This window comes from Balaenoptera borealis (genome assembly GCF_965194805.1).
Source record: "Balaenoptera borealis genome assembly, chromosome: 15".
Classification (NCBI taxonomy): Eukaryota; Metazoa; Chordata; class Mammalia; order Artiodactyla; family Balaenopteridae; genus Balaenoptera; species Balaenoptera borealis.
In genome coordinates this window covers 32,512,748-32,529,916 of record NC_138871.1, presented here as the reverse complement: position 1 = coordinate 32,529,916, position 17,169 = coordinate 32,512,748, and the positions used below count along the sequence as shown (strand labels likewise).

Here is a 17,169-nt window from a genome sequence, read left to right as displayed (position 1 = left end):
GAAAATGTACAGCATTGGAGCAGTGGGATTATCCTGTTCCAATCTTCATTTTGGAAATGGCACCAAAGAACCATGTAGAGAATACAGTAAGAAAGAAGAAAAAAATGTAAAAGCCCTTGATGATGATTGATCTAATAATACGAGGCCTCTTGACATATAGGTCTTTTTCAGAAGGAAGGCAGGACACACTGTCACCACAGAAAGACAAACTGGTGGGAACATCCTTGTGGCCACATAGTGAGCCTTTAAGCATAAGTCTTGATCTACAAAGTTCTATGTCAAGAAAATGAACAAAAATTAATATTAAGAAGGCCACCTAACCCTTTTCTTAACTGTCAATCCAGAAATAAAGGAACTTAGAATATTAAATGCCTCAGGTATTGAACTATCCCTTCCCTCCAGTCCTTCATCTCAGATTGGAGCTGCCCCTCCATGCTGCAAATTGGTTCTCACATTCTGTGTCTTCAAAGGTAGGCCCTGGAGAGATTCAGGAAACTAGAGTGTCCAGCTACTTGGGTCAGGATGCTGACAGCCTGGGAGTTTCTGTACTTACATTGACTCAGACTTTAATTTTATTGAGGCAGGCTACATACATGTGAGAGTACACAACCACTCACCAATTGAACGAATGATACAATATAAGGTTCTAATTCCGATCAAGTTAAAGTCAAAGGGTAAAGCAGCTGACTGCATCTCTGAGTGAGAAGCAAAGTGCTCTGTGAAGAAGACCAGAGTTCCAGCTCCACGACTTCCTCAGGGGTCCAGAAGTGCATCTGCAACAGCCAGCCTAAAGCCAGTACCCACAGGGGTGAGAAGGGCTTTAAGGACAGAACTAGATTTGCTTATTTCTTGGAGTTTAAGACATTCACTACACTGAAAAGCGTACTTAACTGTTGAGGCCCTTTATTTTGAAGAGTCCAGACTACCTGGAGAACATTTTCCCTTCCTTTTGCCTACTCTCTGTATGCAGCACACCGAAGAACAGATGCTTCCATCATGAGGACACCTTGTTTTATCACAGTTACCAATTCAAACTGGCTGCCACCCATTCAGCCACTCCCCACAACAACCCACAAAACTGTCAAGCAGTTTTATTTCCAATCAGAATCTCAGAATGAAGAGTCAAAAAAGACCTTAGAGAACACAGATTCCAACTCCCTCGTTTTAGAAGAGACCAGACCAAGGCCCCCTAAGGCTAAGTGCTTGCTCAAGGTCACAGGGTCAACTGAGGGCAGAATCCATGTCTCTTGACTATCGCCCAGGACTCTTTTCTGCACCATGATGCCTCCTCATCCAAAAATGGGATTGGGAAGGGGGAGGAGGGAGAAACAGACCACAGGGGGAGGAGAAGCCAGGTAGACTCAGATGTCTATCTTGCCCAAGACTTTTTAAAAAACAAAATATATAACTATAAAAGGTGTATAATAACATCAAGAAATGTAAGGATAGAGACTAGGGGAGAAAAACCACCCGGGCTTCCATTCCACTACTCTAATACAACTGTTCTTATCTTTCTGGTATCTTATATTTAAGTCTATTTCAAGTACATACTCGTCCCATAATCTCATCTCTCCTCTAACACTACCTCATGAGAGTTTCCATACTATTGTACAGAATTTTATGACCATGATTTTTTAAAATTAATTAATTTATTTTTATTGAAATATAGTTGATTGTTTTTGTTTTCTTTTAATATTTATTTATTTATTTATTTTTGGCTGTGCCAGGTCTTAGTTGCGGCATGTGGGATTTTTCGTTGCAGTGCGCGGGCTCGTCGTTGCGGCGTGCAGGTTTCTCTCTAGTTGTAGTGTGCGGGCTTCTCTCTAGTTGTGGCGCGTGGGCTCCAGGGCACGTGGGCTCAGTAGTTGCGGCACGCAGGCTCTCTAGTTATGGCGTGTGGGCTCCAGATCTCATGGGCTCTCTAGTTGTGGTGTGCGGGCTCAGTAGTTGTGGCACGCAGGGTTAGTTGCCCTGCGGCATGTGGGATCTTAGTTCCCCGACCAGGGATTGAACCCACGTCCCCTGCATTGGAAGGCGGATTGTTAACCACTGGACCACCAGGGAAGTCCGTATAACCATGATTTTTAATGGCTGCACGGTTGAGTTGTTGGAACAAGTTAGGTTTCTTCCATGCTTATGGCTATTATTAAGACTGCAATAAACATCTGTGGGATATGGCCATCCTCCCTTTGCAGATTATTGCTGTGAGATGGCTGCAGGGTATACTTTATATTCATTTACTTGCTTCTCTAGGTAAGTCCTACAAAGGGTCATGGGAGAATGGGAAGGGTCAAAGCTGGGAGGGTCTCTGGCTCCTGGCTGAAGCATGTTCCGTTCTCGTTCCTTCTCTGTGCCCTCAACCACCTACCCCTGAACAAAGTGCTCAAAGTATTTTTTCATTCAAGGAACATGGAGAAGGATCACAGTTCATTCCCAAGGAAGTGGATACTCCTCTCCAGGGTCAGCAGAGGGGGACCCCATAAGAAGTGTATAGTCAATGGTAGATGATCGCGCCCTCACTCTGAATGAGCATTGCTATTATCCTTGAACACAGACTAGGATTCTTCAGTTCATGCCCCAGCTCTGGTGCTATCAGTCTGTGTGTCTTGGGTGATCCCTCTCTAGCCTGGGCCTCAGTTTGTAATTCCATTAAATGAGGACTGGACAAAATAAGATTTCAACTAGCTACATGATACAATAATCTTTTAAAAACTCTTTTTCCATTAACAAGAGGAACTTTGTCGCTTGTTAAAAATACAGAGAGTAGCTGTCTACCACATGCCTGCAGGAAGACCAAGCTGTTCCAGAAACGAAGGTGTAAAGACACTGAACACACATTTAGCTGAGACTTAAAGAAGACAATCTATTTACGGCACTGCTTCCTTTTGAAGGGATGTAGGTTTTCTGGTTTAAGATGAGCGACAAAACTCTATTAGAAATCAATCCTCAGAAAGATAGCTTCTTACTTTTCCTTCGTTCTTGTAGTGGTTGGGCTTCCCTGGGAATAAGACAGTAGCTGTGATACTCTGTCAGCTGGGTATGTAAAATGCCTTTTTCTATCATTATAAAATTTTCTATTACTGTCACTCTGTGAGTACTCATTAAAGGCACTCAAAGTATGATGTGCCTGAGGATGTACCTGTAGAGGTCAATCAGAAAAGCATGTAGAGGTCTTGATTCTATACTCAGCCAGTGTCTAGAAATGAACATGCCGAATTTCTAAACTGACAAGATGGCTCAAACAACAGTCAGATGCTCTGGTGCCCAGAGGGGGATCAGGCCGCGGCAAATGGTCTCAGCAAGCGGGCCCTGGAAGGGTGCTGCATAGTAGACTTACTTAAGGTGGCCAGTAATATCATCCAAGACAAAGAATAAACACAAGACTGTCAGGACTCAGGGTACAGGCGGAGGCCTACACGAACCTCCCGAGACTGGGAAGGCCACAGTGGTCAAACTGCCCCCTGAAGAAGGGAAAGGGATTAGCTCTAACCCTACCTAGGGCTTTGACTGCTCGACACTGGCACTGACAGAGACAATGAACAGCTCTTTCTGCCAGCCTAATATTAGAGTGAGAAATAAGAAAGTTCATTGTCTATTAATCCCATACTCCTAATGTATGCCTCCTCCCTCCCTTCCCCTTCGGTAACCATAAGTTTGTTTTCTATGGCTGTGAGTCTATTTGTGTCTTGTAAACAAGTTCACTTGTCCATCAGCAACCTAGAATCACTTTTCTAAAACCTTAAGCTTCTATAGTATACCTCATCCTTTTCCTGGATGTATCGGGAAAAGGTCAAATATCTCAACCACCAGGGCGGGGAGCAGCCGTGCCATGCCAGCTGCTGCTGCCTCTCTCCCACCCTTTCCCTAGCCCTCACTGCGTGCTCGTCTTCTGGTTGATTCTCACCGCTGGCTCCTGGGCAGGGGCTGGCTGGGGGGCGGCGGCTGGCTGTGCCTGGGCCTGCTGTAGGGCTACCACTGCGGTCTTCTGCTGCAAGGCGGCCTGCTGAGTCAGCAGCTGTTGTTGTTGATGCAGGGTTGTGGCCAGCTGCTGCTGCTGCTGGTAGAAGTTCTGTATCAGCTGCTGTTGAGAGCTTCCTTGGGCTACCACGGGGAACTGAGCGATCGCTGGTTGCTGGGTTGCAGGGTGCACTGCCTGAAACTGAGCAGGAGAAAGTGGCAAGGAATGAGGAGGTGAATAAAAGCCTGTCTCAGAACCATATTCCACAAAGGATGAATGTCTCAGTAACAACTAAGACCAGTGCTGAAGCCTAAGGCAAGGGCAGGTAGGCGTCTTTTACCTTGGCCTGAAAACTCACGAGGGGAACCTCAGGGCATTACATAAACACAGCAGCACCTTACACTGCCAGGCTCTAGTCACCGCACTGTCTGCCTCCTGCAATGCAGACTGGCTTCCGAGGGGTTTCTGTGCCTGGCCTGAGGGCATCCATCTGACTGTACATCTTGTGACTCCACATGCTGGAGTGTAACAGAAGCTAATAAATGATCTGCTAATCACAGAAGTTATCCCTCTCATAATGGGATTTGGAAGTAACCAGGATTAAGATTCTTCCCTACATGAACAGGATGAAGCAATGATGACACGAAAGAGAACAACCTAAATGTTAGCCCAGTTATTAAGTCCTCTCAAGCCTTTCTGAAAATCATTTCCCAATAGCTCTCTTTATTAAACTCTCATCTTTAAACATTCAAAATATTCAATATACTCTACCACTTAATGATATTTTATCTTATACTGGTAGCATGGTTTCACGTTATATTCTTTTATAAACTTCCTGAAGACAGGAATACTTCTCTACTCCTCACTGCTCAGGACTCTGTGTAAGGCACAAAAACACAGCTGAAGAAAGGGCCTACTGATGAACAAAGGTCAAGATCTTGTCTTTGAAATCCCAAATACTGTTACTTAGTTATGAAGTTAACTGGGAGGATATTGTTTGCCTACTGGGGCAAAGTTAAAGGGTTAGCAAAAAAAGCAGATGTCAATAAATAGCTGCCTACTTATAATAGCAAAATGCTAGAAACAACCAAATATCTGTCAACAGGGGACTGATTGGAATAAACTATGCTATATATCCTTTAAAGGGAAGACTCTCAAGTTGTAAATAGGAAGGAAGGATACCTCTACATATGGGATGGAGGGAATAGAATTTTGCAGATTTAACTTTGAAATTATGTAAATGTTTTACATTTTCACAAAACAAAATTAAACCGAAATTTAAAAAGCAATAACTAAACAGCAAAACAAAGCAAATAAACCTGTGTATCAAATTAATAGCCAAACTCCTAGAAAATAATGTGCTAAACATTCTAGGTGTAAGAATGGCAAAGAAATCTTAAACCGTTTTCAGTAATCATAGTGGTATTGTTATCTTGAAACTATAAATCAATTAAGAATTATGTTAATGTTGTTAGGAATCAAGATTTCCAGATGAGAAAGATACAAATATAAAATCCAAGAAGTTAAACAAAATACTATAATTACAAATCTGCTTTAGAAATATAAATTTGAATTCATGGTGTATATTCTATTAAAAAAAATATATATATATGTCCTAACTATTCACTGAAAAGGTCTAAAAATAATAACCAACCCATTAGCAAATGGGTATCCCTAGTAGCAAGACTGCGGTCTCTAAATACCATTTCCATTAAAGGGAAACAGCTCCTTAGAGAAATGGCTGATTCCAGGTCAAGGGCAGAATGATCCTGGAACAGCTTGTTACACCAAATAGCAAGGACACATTAAAGGCTACTGGAGTCACAGCCAAAGGACCCAGGAGCCAATCTGAAGAGACTTCCACTGGCCAAAACTGAGACAACTGGGACAAATTTTTTTAACAGCAATGTATGGAAACATATCAAATATATTAAGATGCATGAACTCATAATGATACTAAGAACAAAACAAAATCTTCATTGTTCACTTCTGGATGGTACTATGAACAAACTCATTATTCTGAAAACTGGTAGACACAGGGAAAGAGTCATGCATTATTTCTGCCTTTTCTGTACAAACAGTACCTCAGGGTAATCAAATACTTGCTGAAAAAGTTCTTTACAGGGGACTTTCCTGGTGGTCTAGTGGTTAAGACTCCGCGCTTCGAATGCAAGGGGCGCAAGTTCGACCCCGAGTTCTTTACAGAAAAATCCAGCCCCTAAATGAAGATGGAATGCTAGAATATCACCGCTTTGCCACCCCTAATGAATTAATGGACTTAGGAAACAAACTGAAGGGGAATATTAAGTGACTGGATCAGATAGACAGCACCAAACCCACAGATTGATCTTAATATTAATAAAAGAGAGGACAACCAGACTTTATCCACAGTTTCGCTTTCTGCAGTTTCAGTTACCCGTGGTGAACAGTGATATGAAAATATTAAATGGAAAAGTCCAGAAATAAACAATTCGTAAGTTTTAAATCGCATGTTGTTCTGAGCAGCGTGATGAAGCCTTGCACCGTCCCATTTCATCCTGGCTGGGATCCCCAACCATCGACATCACCTGCTCCTGACATCCAACCATTGACACTGTCATGGCTCCATGATTCTGGATCCCGAGAAGCAGATGATCCTCCTTCCGACAAACGGTTAGAAGGTCAACAGTGGCCTAACGCTATGTCACAATGCTCACGTCATTCACCTTACTTCGTCTCCTCAAGTACGCATTTTATCATCTCACATCATCCCAAGAATATTTTGTGACAGACACTACATTCACATAAGTTTTATTACAGTATATTGCTATAATTGATGTATTTTATTATTAGCTATTGTTGTTACTCTCTTACTGTGCCTAATTTATAAATTAAACTTTACCATAGGTATGTATGTATAGGAAAAAACATGGTATATATAGGGTCCGGTACTAGCTGTGGTTTCAGACATCCACTGGGGGTCTTGGAATGTATCCCCCGCAGACAAGGTGAGACTACTGTATGTCTTGAGATGTTGAGACTACTGTACGTCTCCTGATGAGATGCAACTGGAAGAACAAAGGACTATCAACCTGAATCAAATATTGAGAGGCCTCAAGAAACTACCCATTTACACAGGGGGTGGTGGAACATATTAAACACCACCACAGGGATGCAATCAACCAAATCCAGAATGTGGGAAATGCTACAGGACAAACGACCCAGTTTCTTTAAAAAAAAAAAAAAAAAAAAAGTGGCAAAGGGGAAAAGAAGAGGAGGAAGGCACCTATGGATAAAAGGGGGACTTAAAAGATATATGGATCATTATAAAATGAATATATTCAGAGCAAAAAAATGTGCTTTGTATACAAAGCAATTTAAATTATGACACACCAGAAAGAGTTAAACACTACTGGATATTTGATGATAATAAGAAATAATTGTTTTTCTGCTTCAATTTGATGATGGTGTCATGTCAGAAAAAAAAAAAAAAAAATCAAAAAAGAGTCCTTAAAAACCAGCTTCCTTGCTGAGGTTCCCTGGTGAGGTGCAGAATTCCCCACGGCCTGAGAAGAAGCGGGGGAGGGTGCGAGTGGGGCAGTGAGGGCTCCACTGGGTCAGGTTTAGTGTCTGCCATCTGTGAGTACAACGCCGTGCCGGGTCATGGCTCTCTGTCTTCCCAGGGCTTCCCAAGGAAGACACCTGCACGTAGTGGACCTTCTCACAGGGATGACCCACATATGCCAAGCGAGGGTCAGATTCACCGCCTTACCTGCTGAGCCTGGGCCTGCTGCTGCTGCTGGTAGAATGTGCCCGCTGGCTGCTGTGCAGGAGGCGGTGCCGCCTGCTGCTGCTGCTGCTGCTGCTGCTGGAGGAAGAGCTGCTGCTGGTGCTGGGCTGTGGCCTGGGCCTGGGCGGGCAGACCCTGGGCCGGCGTGGAAGCCGGCTGCGGTGGGGTGGGCGGAGCCTGGGGCTGCTTGGGCTGAGGCTGCGGTAGGGGTTGGCTGGGTGGAGGCTGGGGTTTTGGTTGAGGAACGCTGGCTAAAAGGCCAGGCTGATTGCTGGATCCTGCAAGGAGAATAAACTCCATATAAGGGCTCAAAACTCTTCCAAACGAACGTGGCTTTCTTTCTTGCCAAAGCAATAAAGGGGAGGTGATCAGTGGACAGATAATCCCAAGATCCATGGGTTTCTCACTGTCCTTGCACCTGGAAGGCCCTTCCTTCTTCTTGTCATACTACGTGCTTCATATTTTTCAAAACATGGCCTAATAACAGTGTTCAATGCTTGTCTCCTTCAAAAAGTCCTCCCTTGTTCACCATCCCATTTAGTCAATGACTCCTTTAGTCAGCACCCTGAGGATCTACATATTCAACTGGACTTTGACGCTACTGTACATAAACACAATCTTTGCATTTGTGGCACACTGCGGGACAAAAGCATTCTCTGATGGTTTACATGTATGTTACACAACCCCAGTCTGGATGCCTGATTGTAAGTAAATGACCACCAAATTCACCAAAAGCAGCTTCCTGGTAGGGGGAGTGAGGGCTGTGTTCAGTTACTTGATAATTTGGATCAATCCTCTTTACGAAAGGAAACTCAGTCCGCTCATTAGAAACGGAAAAACAAAACATGAAGAGGTGACAGATACTTCAAGAGACAGAGCATTAAAGAAATAATTCCTCTGGGTCCAAAAAGATTTTTTTTTTTAAATGCAAAGAGAAGTATATGAAATAGAGAGGGAGGCAGGGGACGAATGGACCATGCCATAAAATCAGAGCCAAGAGTAGAAAAAATAGAGACAACAGGCTTCAGTGGCCTTGGAGATCCACTGGAGAGTTCAATGAGAGGCCTTCCTTTTGGCCAGCCATTACCCATACAACTTCAAAGGCAGCTCATCTCTAGTTCCTGGAGGAAAACCATTACTCTTTACGTGTCTCTAGATTCCATTCCAGGAAAAACCAGGCTTTCCAAGACTTCTCTACGGTCCAGGATGACAAAGAGGCGTACCAAGTTTCAAACCAACCTAGTTACTGACCTGTGGCCTGAGGTGGGGGCTGAACTGTGGCCCTCTTTCGAGGTGTCAGGGCTGGCTGGATGGGAAGGATTCCTGGGTTGGGCTGAGTCTGCCCAGCTTTAGGCCTCTGGCGGGGTGCAATTGAAGTCTCTGTGGTGGGAATGGGATCTGTCAGTCTAGAAAAAGAAAAGGGAAAAAAAAAAAGCTGCCTGTTAAAGGGTGAGAAAATGAAGAGGGGGTAGACAGAGTAGATGATGGATAAGCTTTCACCTCCACATTCATCCAAACCTTCCAGATCCACTTAATCAACATTTCCCAAAGGGTATTCCACAGGATGTTACGTGTTACTAGATGTTATCAAAAAAAAAAGGTGGGCAAATAAGTTTTAACACACTGATCAAAATATCAAAATAGCAGATTCCTTTCTAGAAAAACTTTTCACGTGTGAACGTGCAAGGAAAACCTCAAAGAGAGCATTATATAGAATGCAATGTTTCTCAAACTTTTTTGATCTTGGGACCATTTTGCCTAATACTTCTTAGGATTTCCTAGAATACACTTTGATGATAATGCAAAGAGGGGTTTAAAGCAGGTGGTTTTCAGATGTAGAGGGACTCAAACTTGATTAGAACTAGCTGTCAAAATGGTCTCTCTATAATAAGAAGCATCAAATGAGTTAATCCAATAAAACAACTAGAAGGAATAAGTAACTAACTCAAGATAAAGGATTTGGGGAGTGTGACAGGAACTCTATTTCCTCCAATACATATATTTGCTTTTTTCCATGGTAGTAACAATTTTTAACTGGACATAGGGTCACCCAGAGTAAAAATCACATTGCCCGCTTGTAATCAGGTATGGCCATGCGTCTAAGTTCTGGCCTACGTGGGATATGCACAGATTGTTATGTAGCAGTTTCTAGAAACCTTAAGAAACTCTGTGCATGCTCTTTGTCTCTCTTCTTCTTTGGCAATTCCTTGATCCTGCTGCTTGGAAGAGGGATGCTGCCATATCGGTCCATGAGGGCATGGCCACAACCATAGGGATGGTGGAGTGATGAGCTTAAAGCAGCCTGGGTACCTGAGGGCTTTGTGGAACAGAACTCCATATCAGCCCTGGATTACTTGCCTCCAGATGTTGTTTACTTGAGACGAAAAAAAAAAAAAAAAAATCTATCTTATATAAGCCACTGTCATTTGCACTTTCTAGAACTCATAGTCACATCTAATCCAAATGAGTACAGAGTGTAGTCTGCTTGCTCCTTGTGATGGTGCTACAGCCCAGGTGGTAGCGTCCCTTGATTGAGAGCAGTGCAGGCAGCTGGCTACCATCTAACTTAGATCAGAGTGGCTATCCTTTGAAAATACACTTTAGGGACTAATAGCTGAGGTGAAGGCCAAAATAAACAAGCTTCGTGAATATTTCCAAAATATATCTGGCACGGCCTCCATAAAATGCAAAATAGGAAGCAGAGCAGCTGGCCCCATGTCCTTCCTCATGACATGTCTCCAAGGCAAGCCATTCTGGACCCTGAGGCTTTTCACTGGCATCCTGCTCTCATGCTGGGTGGAAAACTGGTACTATAAAAGCTATCACATCGGAGAGGCTGTGTGACCTGGGGAAGGGAGGTGGGAAGGAAAACAGGACAGATGCTGGGAAAGAGGAGAAAGGGGTAAGAAAGATCAAGCCAAGGGTGAGGGAGGTAAACAGACTTCTGTAGGAAACCAAATGCCAAGAACTTCCACACTGGTCTCCTTAGGGTAACATTTTTAGAATCAATGGGATTTGGAGTCAAAGAAAACTTGAACTCTAGCTCCCCACTAACTAACTGTGATAATAGGCATGCCACTGAACCTCTTTTAGCCTGGGGTCCCTTATGTATAAAATGGAGACAATAATACCTACTTTATAAGGCAGATGTGAACATCAAATGTATCAATAACTGTAAAACCATTTTATAAACTGAAGCGTGCTCAAAATGTTAGTTTGTATGGACCTCAGTAGGCTGTAAGAAAATACAGATCTTGAAGCCAGGAGATCTGGCTCTAAGTTGCCCTGTCTGTGTGATCCTGGGCAAACCAGTTAACGTGCAGAGTAGAAAGAGTGAGGATGCTGGAGTCTGGTTCCTCTGCTAATCACATACTGACTAACTACCCTGAGCAGCTGATTTATAATTCTGAGTCTCTGTTTCCTCATCTGTGAAGTGAGAACAGCAACAACCTCACAGATTTGTTTTTAAGGGGGGGAAAAAGGTCATCTTATTTATGTAAAGTACCTAGTATGGTATCTGGTATATGTGATGCCTCAATGAATAGTGGCTACTTTAAAAATAGAGTTTGAGGACAATTCCCTGGTGATCCAGTGGTTAGGACTCTGCACTTTCACAGAGGGCGAGGGTTCAATCCCTGGTTGGGGAACTAAGATCCCACAAGACGCGTGACAGGGCCAAAAAAAAAAAAAAAATGGAGTTTGAAAGAAAAACCCACCTCTCAGGACTGGGGAGCAAATGTAATCACGCAAATGAAATCACTGCAAATTATATATAGGACAGCTTAGATCCAAATCTCTTGGCTGTAAGGTCTGTATATTCTTGCAGCATTATTGAGGTCCATAAAAACTAACAGTTTGGGCACCATAGAGTTTATATAAGTTTCACAGTCACAGGAGTGTTTGATGTTCACATCTGCCTCATGATGTAGGTATTATTTTCTCCATTTTACACAACACAGTACCACTCAAACGTCAGGAGGTATTATAATTTTTATAAATGTGTATGCTTTGTGGGAATGGATCTTTGCTTAGCCTCTATACATACCGAGTCTGGGCCTAGTACAAGATGGCCATAAGCCCAAGAGATTAAGCTAATTAAATCAGCTCCAAAAGCAATTCCTAGAGGTGAGCATGGCAGACTTACTAAGATATAAACAGACTGCAAAGTAACATCATGGGCGTAGTTTGCTAAGTTTGTTAAAAACCAAAGTCTTATTACTTTAGAGCCACATCTGGAACAGACACACAACAGGCATTCTATAAATATTCAAGAATTTTCTAAAACAGAAGTTATTTTACTATTCTATTAAAATTCATATATTCCCATCTAGGGTGCTTTGTTCATACAGTTTGCACTAAGGCTTCCTTGCCATGGGAGTGTGGTAGAAAAGTAGGGTATAAACCACTCTGGGACTACCCTGAGAATTTGCCATTTGGAAGGCATGGCAGCCGTGAGGATGTGCCTTGCAGACCTTCGACTACCAGGGTGTAAAAGACCAAGTGGCCCAGCTATTGTGCTCCGGAAATCCACTGCCCTGTGTGCCCCGAGGCCACGCTTCCCAGAGGCTGCTCTCAGCCATGATGTCCCAGCCACAAGGATATTAAGGCAGGCCCGTTCCTAAAAGACAGGACTCCTGGACAATGCACCTTCCTTACCTTGTGTGGCAGGCAGTCCAGGTCACTTGGAGCCAACATTCTCCTCCCTGCTCTGGGTGAGACTTCCGCGCTTTCTGATGGCTCTCCCAGCTTCCTCGGCACCCACTCTATTTTCTCGCACAGGGGCATTTCCCCAAATAAAACCCTAGCTTCTTGACTCCTCTCTTGACCTGCTACTTGGAAGAACCTCTGTCATTTAGAATGTGATTACCTAAGATCCATAGGCTCTTTTGCTGTTCATGGACTCAGTGCTTTGACCTGTACTTTCCTAATGTGGCTGGAGCCACAGAAAGTAAGATTTCCTGGAGATTAATGTGGTGGACTAGACTATGCAAAGGCCAGGACACATGTTTAGCAATATTGTACTAGCAACACTTAAGGTCTGCTGTCACCGCACCTCTGAATGCCCTGCACCTATTCCCAAGCAAAGGGAGTAGCTGTGGGGTTCTCGATTCTCTTTCAGATGTAGATCACTGTATCTTACTATATTCCAACTTGCACTCCCAAAGAACAGTTTCTGCCTGGGGGAGACAGAGCTTCCTTTCCTGTTCTGTGCAGCCTCTGGCCATGGCAGCGTAAGAATCAAGAACCATAAGGCGCCATCCCCTGCTACTGCAGCAACTGGAGTAGGACACGTGCTCACTAAGGCATTTCTTACCTGGCCTTTGGCTGGGTCTTTTTTGCAGCTGCCTCACTGGCTTTCACTGGTTCAGGGAGCTTTGCAGGAATGGGAGAGTTCTATAGAATTGAAAGAAAATTTTAATACGACACCACAGATTTTTTAAATAATTGAGATGTAACTGACATACATTATATTAGTTTCAGGTGTACAATATAATTGATTTGATATTTGTAAATATTGCAAAATGATCACCACAACCAGTCTAGTTAACATCTATCACCATACGCAGTTACAGAAGTTTTTTTCTTGTGATGAGAACTTTTAAGATCTGCTCTCTCAGCAACCTTCAAATATGCAATACAGTATTACTAAGTATAGTCACCATGCTGTACATTACATCCCCATGACTTATTTATTTTATACCTAGAGGTTTGTACCTTTTGACTCCCTTCTCCCATTTCGCCCACTTCCCAAAACTCACCCCACAGGTTTCTTTGAAAAAGAATAACCAGCATGATTGGGCCAATGGAAATACACATTAGGGTCTTCCGGAGTGGCTTTCAGACCCTGATCTCCGGTCTGGGAAGGGAAGGAGTTAACCTAAGTATATCCCACTGGACTCAGCCCCAGTCAGGGAGGCAAAGGATCTGAGAAGGGGACAGAGCAGCCCGAGTACAGCACACTCCGCCCCTGTCATTCTCAACCTTCTGGGCCAGCCAAGAGCACTGGGGCTGGATATCAGCTCCCTCTCCCTCCTACAGCACAGCTTAGAAGCGATGTTATGAAAGGAATGAAAAGAGGTCTGTAAGCTATACTTAAGCTCTCAGCTAGATCTTAGAGAAGTTGGTGCTGACTAGTGGGCCAAGCCAGGGTGCATCTAGCCTTCAGTGAGGACGCTGGGAGAAACCCACAGCCGCGGTGTGTGTGGTTGCTGAGCCAGCCCCTCTTCCCAGCACGTGAGGCGCCGCTCAGCCCACAAGGCAGGCGGAGCTCCTCGGGCTTGGATGCTGCACCATCCGTCCAACAGCGCCTCCTGTGGTTAGGGAGCCACGAGACAACGGCTGACCACCACTGAGCAAGTGCCGAACGGCTTGAGACTGGTGAAGCTTACTTTTTAAAAAACGAGTTACCAACCTGAATGCTTCCGATCCTATTTCACGTTATTTAACTTCATGAATGGGAAAGTGGGACAGCAAAAGGGATCACGTTGTGTTAGGTTACTGCACAGTACCCTTCGTTTTAATCTGGGAAACCCGAACCACGGAACACTAATAATGAAAGTGGCTTTTAGGAAGCACCTCCATTTCCTTCATGTTTTCAGGTGTGGGGGGGGGGTGCGGATTTCGGCTAGAAAATTTCTCCTAGCTTCTCTCCCACCCTCCAAGCATTCCTCTCCCAAGGGAAAGGGGGAACTTACTCGACTGATAAGACTGGGAAAGAAAAGTGAGCTGGTCTGGTTTGCCCTCGCCCCCCCTCCTCTATGGACGAGCCTGTCCCTCAGGAACCAGTCATGTGCAGCTAATGTTAGGGAGCCTGACTGGTCAAGCCACATTCCCTGACTCAGTCTTATTAGTAATAAAGCCAATATGCCGAGCTCCATCTGAACGATTCCCACATCTGATTCCAAATGTGCGAGTGAAAGAGAAGGGTTATTTATCAGCACCCTCGAGCTCCAGTAGTGACATCAGAAGTTCATTACTGGAGAAACTAGTAAGACAACGTGCGATTAGAAATTTTTTACTACATCATCCATTAGTAAAATATTCAAGAAAGTTGAATCATACTATGACATGAAAAATATGCCAAGACTACAAGAAGGGTGTTTGCAAGCACCGTACTCTGAAAACTGTCTGTAGAGTTTAGGATGACTACATATAGAAAATATTCTGATGGCCTGACATATGTGGGGAGGGTAGAAGAAAAGGAGTGTGAGTTCCAGACTGGCCAGCAACAGAAGCAAAATCAAGAAAGGTCTGCTACAGCAAAGGAAGAAAGGGACAAGGGGCTTATGCTCCACTAGGCACAGGGGCAAGTCCAGGGCCGTGCCTTAGGGAAGCGGCCTGCCCAACCTCCTCTCGGTAAATACAACAGGCACGTTGGCTCTCAGGGAACTAGGACAGCTGACAAGGTAAAGTTGGTCAATCTTTACCCAAAGTGTTCAACTCAATCCCCAGGGTGTTTGTGTGTGTGTGTGTGTGTGTGTAAAATTGCCTCAGTTTTATAATTAAATTCTATGGGAAAATTGGATTCCCTTTATAGCAACTCCTTCATAGTTAGCTTTGTTTGAATGCCCCCTACTAGATAAAGCAAGGGACACCTTATTCATTTAAACAGCTGATTAATACCCCAGGAACGCTAAATGACAATTCAATCATGTTTACTTCCCCTAAAAAGCACCTTTCACATACCTGTACATTTGGAATTGGGCATTCTTTCTTGAGTAGTTTAAATGAGAAGTAGGAGACCTGGTAAATATCTGGCCTTTTGTCAGGGTCTGGTTCCAACATATACCCTAAGATAAACATATATGAACTTATTTAATAATACCCAAAGAGTTATTACATTAGCTAAGAAGCATAATTTCTCTATTACCAAAATTGTCTTTTAAAAATTTTTATTTCTCATAAAAGTCAGTACAATTAGCCCTTTTCCTCCCCTCTCAGAAAGGGAAGCTCTAACTTTCCTAAAATTTTAAATATCTCCAAGAAAATAACAAAGTTTTTGAACTGTAACAAAGATACTTTAAGTTCACATTCTGTGCCCTGCACAACAGGGACTCAAGTTCTCAGTGTGGAACTTAACACATTCATCTTCTGGTACCTAGGAAGTTCTGGCCTCCTTCTTTCATACTATCAGCTAGACAAATGATTATTCTTGATAATTATAACCCAAACTCAAATTTCATGAATTTACTTATTATTCTTTTGTTGGAGGTACTAGCTGGTTTCCAATCTAAAAGAAATGAATGACAAGGTAACAAATACATCTCTACTTTTACTGTGATCTATAGATCATGTGTCTGTTTCCAGGTCCTTTAAGCTTCTGATCCTTCTGAAGCTGGAAAAATCCCCAGGGGAAAAAATCTTTGAGAAGACACACAAACACATACACATACACATATACATGTAAACAGCAATGTAAGGCAATTTATTGCTTAAGTAATCAAATGAATGGTTCGGACCCTAAGTTGAGAAAAGACTGATGAGGCTGAAGCCTTATGAAGGCCTTTACAGAAGAGGCAGGAGCTGAGCTGGTCCTTGAAGGCAGGAAAAAATTTAGTCAGTCAGGGCAAAAGCAGAGAAAAAGACATTCCAGGTAAGAAAACAGTCTGAGCAAAGACGGACTTGGAGAAGGGCAACAGAATGCTTTGTTGCAAGGAATAGAGGAGCCAAGAGGACAGGGCAGAGGTCTCCTTGTCAGAGAATAAAGGGAAATAAGGTGGGGAGGATGAAACCAGAATATATGGGACCATTGGCAAGCCATGAGGTTTACTGAATAGGGACATGACAGGGTGGTATTTTATAAGATTACTCTCACAGTGAGGGTGTGCTGGACAGACTGAGGCCAGTCCACCAGTACAGGCATGAGCCGACAGGGTCAGTGTATATTATGGTGACAGTGATGAGAACAGAGAGAATGTCAAGAAAACAGGAGAAACTTCAAAGAAAGCATTAATGCTGCTTAGGAAATGACTGACTCTATTCTGTCTTGCTAGGCAGATCCAAAGAAAACTTTAAATTTCAGTCATCTGGGCTTGAATGGCGACACCACTGATAGAAACTGAAAAGAGGAGAGGGGAACCTTGTACTGGGAGTGAAAGGGGGATGTGTGTGTGTGGGGGGGGGATAACAAGAAATACATTTTCAGACCTGTGAGTTCGGGTGACAGTGGACTCTTCCAACAGTTTGTAAAGTGAAACAGATCAGAGTTTAGGAAAGATGCCACATTACACACATTCATAAACAGCTGTTTTTCGTAATACAAATTTGCTGCACAAAAGTAAAAAAAAAAAAAAAATTTTTTTTTTTAGCAAAAAATCCTACCATTCTAGCAATAAATTTGGCCATTTTCCCATATTTCCTTGCAATCTCATTTACATAGCTGCAATTTTAGTACAGATATCAATATAATGCTTTACCTCTGAAAACATCCAACAACCATTAA

At 43.2% G+C, this 17,169-nt stretch overlaps 1 protein-coding gene across 19 annotated transcripts in view; it reads right to left on the bottom strand.

Moving 5' to 3' along the window:
* The window catches only part of AAK1 (AP2 associated kinase 1), a 168,563-nt gene that overhangs the window by 51,114 nt on the left and 100,280 nt on the right, over positions 1-17,169 (bottom strand). For 17 of the 19 annotated variants that reach the window (XM_082356295.1, XM_082356298.1, XM_082356297.1 and 14 more), the window contains exons 9-13: positions 15,414-15,517; positions 13,042-13,121; positions 8,979-9,133; positions 7,710-8,005; positions 3,905-4,159 (exon numbers count right to left, since the gene is read on the bottom strand). In XM_082356295.1, the coding sequence (XP_082212421.1) occupies positions 3,905-4,159; positions 7,710-8,005; positions 8,979-9,133; positions 13,042-13,121; positions 15,414-15,517 (890 nt within the window). The remainder of the gene's footprint in view (positions 1-3,904; positions 4,160-7,709; positions 8,006-8,978; positions 9,134-13,041; positions 13,122-15,413; positions 15,518-17,169) is intronic. The other 2 variants (XM_082356290.1, XM_082356294.1) reach the window with 1 other exon arrangement.